The sequence below is a fragment of the Sprattus sprattus genome (genome assembly GCF_963457725.1).
Source record: "Sprattus sprattus genome assembly, chromosome: 1".
Taxonomy (NCBI): Eukaryota; Metazoa; Chordata; class Actinopteri; order Clupeiformes; family Clupeidae; genus Sprattus; species Sprattus sprattus.
In genome coordinates, this window is record NC_137920.1 from 29,761,322 (window position 1) to 29,766,321 (window position 5,000).

At 43.8% G+C, this 5,000-nt stretch overlaps 1 protein-coding gene across 1 annotated transcript in view; it reads right to left on the reverse strand.

Annotated features, from left to right (window-relative positions):
* The window catches only part of cfap58 (cilia and flagella associated protein 58), a gene marked incomplete at both ends in the record, with an annotated part of 123,713 nt that overhangs the window by 27,114 nt on the left and 91,599 nt on the right, over positions 1–5,000 (reverse strand). The window contains one exon of the mRNA XM_080843349.1: positions 428–547. Coding sequence (XP_080699475.1) covers positions 428–547 — 120 coding nt within the window. The remainder of the gene's footprint in view (positions 1–427; positions 548–5,000) is intronic.

Sequence of the window (5,000 nt, forward strand, 5' to 3'; positions counted from 1 at the left end):
ACATGTGCAAGACGTAACATGAGCACGAGGCAGAACGCCACTGAAGGCTGAAGGACAGTGAGAGACTGAGGAGAACCACAGGGAGGTATATAAAGAGAGCGAGAGAGAGAGACAGAGGGGTAAAGTAATAGAGAGAGAGAGAGAGAGAGAGAGAGAGAAAGAGAGAGAGTGAGAAAGAGAGGTTAAGTGATAAAGAGAGAGGGAGAGAGAGATAGATGGAGAGAAGGAGAGAGAGGAGAGAGATAGACAGAGAGAGAAGAGAGAGGGACAGAGAGAGAGAGAAAGAGGGGTAAAGTAATACAGAGAGAGAGAGAGAAAGAGAGGTAAAGTGAAAGACAGAGAGAGAAGAGAGAGAGAAGAGGAGAGAGATAGACAGAGAGAGAAGAGACAGAGGGACAGACATAAGGGGAAGTAAGGTGATTGGTACCTTGAGCTGTTTGGTCTTCTCACGGAGTGTGTGCTGGTAGATGTGCAGCTGTTCGGCTGCCTCCGGCCCCGGCTGCCTGGCCAAGATGTGCTTCAGCTCCACGTACAGCTTCTCCTTCTCCTGCAAGCGCGCACACACATGCATACACACACACACACACGTACACACACACACACACACACACACACACACACACACACACACACACACACACACACACACACACACACACACACAACAAACGTATTTCATAAAAGGGTTCTTTCACCTTTTCATACCCTTTGTAGGGTAGCAGAAACTGGTTTAAGTCCACCTACAGCTTCTTTACTGGCACGCACACACAGAGAGACACACACACACACACACACACACACACACACACACACACACACACACACACACACACATTAAATGCCCTTTGGAGATGTAGGAGGCTTTTGCAAGTATCCAGGACCCTTTTAAGATAGCAGAACTGAGCACAGCAAGGAGATCTAACGCTAGCCTACGTATGCACAGTAACCACTGATACATCTGCTGACATTAATGCCTTGCGCTACTAACAGGCTCGCATAAAAGCACCCTCAGATTTGTTTTCTTCCTGAGAGTCGTCCATCTCTAATGTGGAAGGCATGGAAGCCCATGCTGGGACAATGACAAGTCACAGTCGGGAGTCTTAAGAGGGATATCATGCGGACCCCCATTAAACCATAGGGCTCTCATGTCTACCTATCCATTAAAGCATGCTGCGCTCATCTGTCTCTCCAGATGTAAAACTCAACACACACATACACACACGCAGACGCACACACACACACACACACACACACACACACACACACACACACACACACGCACACACACACACTCTCCTGTGGAATCAGCCACCTCTCCATAACAACACTTTACACCTACACGTACGTGAGTGAACATCCATGACCATCCATCCAGCCAGTAATCCATCCATAAATCCACGGACCCTGTACGGCTGTGAGATGGTCAGCCTTTCTGCCTCACAGCAGTGACTGTCGTGGAATGTAAAAGAGTGCTTGGATACATATGTATAATATACATATGTATCCAAGCAATCTTTCACATTACACATTACATTATGTATAAATGAATGAGTACATTATAAATAAATATATGTATAAATGAATGGGTGAATATATTATAAATAAATATAGGTATACATGAATGAGTGAATATTTTATAAATACATATATGTATACATGAATGAGTGAATATATTATGAATAAATATAGGTATACATGAATGAGTGAATATATTATAAATAAATATATGTATAAATGAATGAATAAATTATAGAAATGACTCTATGTATAAATGACACGTGTGATGTGCAAGGCCCTTTGTGGTGGTTGGAGCCCCTGAGAATTGAATGCTAACCAAAAACATCAACCCTAAAAGCAACTGCAGCTCCATGGTGACGCCCGTGTTTGCCGAAACACAACAAAAGGGGGAGAAAAGGGGAAAAACAGGTGCACGCTGCCAGAGGTGCGCTGGTATTTGTTGCCCTTCAAATTTTCTGCCAGCTTATCGAGTTGAAACTGTCTATCAAAACCAGTTGCCAACAATAGGAACAAGTGCATTGTCAATAGGTGTGTATTTGAGAAATGAAAATGGGTAAAATCTGAAAAAAAAAAGTTTTGTTGGTTTTAAACAAGACACAACAAGAGGCTATTCAGTCTCTGGCTATTGATGGGTTTCCAAGCTAAAATGTTATTTGCATGTTAATAGAAGCACATATTTGGAAAATACAAAATGACAAAAAGAAATTAAATGTAAGAAAAATGAAGAAAACAAATATGAAATGACAAGAGAGAACATGCTGGGAGATGAGCAGGGGTCTGCTGATTTTAAAAACCCCTGTGACACTTCCTAATGTGGCCCGTCCACTTAAAACTGACGACCCCTGACAACCCTGACTCCAACCTAACTAAGCAATGGCACATTAACGCACAAACATTTGTGAAAATAACAAATGACAAAAGAAAAAAAGACATGGCGTGTCCCTCCACCACGACCAATGTTCCATTCCTGTTCCTTTCCAACTTCACCAAAAACAACCCCCAAGGGCCTCTACATTTAAAAACCTCATTTGGAAAATACCCCCCCGACAGCATAGTACAGTCTGCATGTGCGCGAGGTCCATCTGCCAAATAGGCAACAGTATTTAGCACATTGACCGTGCCATTCAGTAGCCTAAGACAGGTGGGCTGCACTGGGACCGCAGTTAATTGCAGTGGGATTATTGACCAACTCACACTCATTAAAACACTAATGCACCCTGAATGGGTTCTGGTCAGACGGCAGGCTAAGAGCTCACAGGCCAACAGCTATATATGAATAGATTAGTCGTGGCGGGAGGCAGGTGAGCGGCACTGTGCATTAAACGGGGATTTAGGATTCGATGGATGGTAATACAAATGGCATTTGAAACGAAAAGAGTGATCTTTTTTTAAACAATGTATCTCCAATTGTATTGACTCTCTTCTGCTCTTGCGGGCTCTCTCTCTCTGTCTTTCTTTCTCTCTGTCTGCTTTTCACTCTCAGTCCTCCACACAAACATACAAAAACATACACACAAACGCACTTAGCCCAGTGAGTCATAACTATCTTTCTACCCACTTTTAACTGGATTTCTGCTCTTTAAGATTAGTATCACAAACACTCTGACACACAAACACACACACACACACACACACACACACACACACACACACACACACACACACACACACACACACAAACACACACAAACACACACACACACACACACACACACACACACACACACGTAGGTGGAGGTCCCTGCATCCTTCGTGTCCCCTGTGGTGACATGCACACTCCGTGGCTGGGAAAGTCTGATTTATGAGTAAGAGGTGCCTCGGGGATAATGGACCTGCTCTGTAGGTTCAGGAGGAGTTGAACTGCTCCTCTGAGACCATCAGGCTACACTCACCCCACATCCCATCCCAGCATCCCTCTCTCTCACACACACACACACACACACACAGATATCCTGTCATCTCAACTCTCACAAACAAACACACACACACACACACAAACACACACACACACACACACACACACACACACACACACACACACACACACACACACACACACACACACACACACACACACACACACACACACACACACACACACACACACACACAAACACACACACATCCTGTCATGTCAACTCTCAAACACACACACTCACTTTCTAGCTATCTTTTGACACACGTACAGACATAGACTCTCAAATTTTCAGACATTTTTCAAACTCCCTTCCACAAACACACACACACACACACTGACACACACACACACACATTCTCTCACTCACACTCACACACATGCACACACACACACACACACACACAGGCATGGGCCATTCCCTCCGAGAAATATATGGAGATGATTCGATAATAAAAAGAAAAAATATCGAGAGGTAAATCACTTTTTATGCGCCCGGGTGTATTTACGGCCTGTCCGGGAAATTGGCTAGATGCAGCGAATGCTAATTAATTAAGCAGAGGAGGAAAAGCAGCGAGTGAGAGCCTTTTACTCCCGAAATAGAAAAATAAATAAATAATTAAATAACCCAATAGAGGGGAAAACAGATTTAAAAATAATAGCCAAAAACAAGTTGAAAAAAAGCACTCCAGAGCTCTGATTGTCACGACCACGCACGGCACCGTGTTTTAATTTAAAAACGAAAAAAAAGTAAATCGGTGCATTTTGCTCCGGAGGTATCACAAGCTATATTTTGACATGCTGATCAAATGGGAAAAGACACGTCATGCATACATAGCCATTCGCTGACGCTGTCGTTGTTGTTGTTGCCGCTGCGGACGTATGACAAAACATGCCCAAGGCTTAAAGAAGTCATATCTGTCACCTGTAATCAGCCTGCGACGGCATGAAGACGCGCATTAGCTGCGCTTTACAGGCTCTGAAAAGGCTCACAAGGCTACTCTCGCCATAAATAAACCTCCGTGGTAAAGCGCGAAGCTTCCTCGGCCTTGATCGCTCGATTGAGTCACCAAACGATCTGAAAAGAAACAAGTATTTTTATTCTTCTTCATCCTTTCGGTTAAATACTATCTTATGTCGTGTGCTCCTTTTTTAATATAGTCTCCTAATCCTCTGCTTGTCAGAGAGCCGCTTGCATGTGTTGTCGATCTCATAAACAGAGGCTGTTGTTGCTATGGGTGCTACCATAAAAAGCCCAATTCAATTGCCACGGCAGAATAATATGGAAGGAGAACATTTGAGGACAACTGCATGAGGTGTTGGAGAGTTATTGAGAGTAGCACACTGTTGGCGATGCTGAATGTGTAGATGTGTATGTGTGTGTGTGTGCTGCTATGAGAGCAACAATTACTTCTAAATTGGTCAAAAAATCCTCCTCATCATTTGAGCTCTCCCCTACCCTGTCTGCACTTAAAGACACTCCAGCTAAGAGTTCACACTGACACATCAATTGTCCTCTTGCTCTCTCTTTACCTCTCTCTCTCCCTCGCTCTCTCTCTCTCCTCCT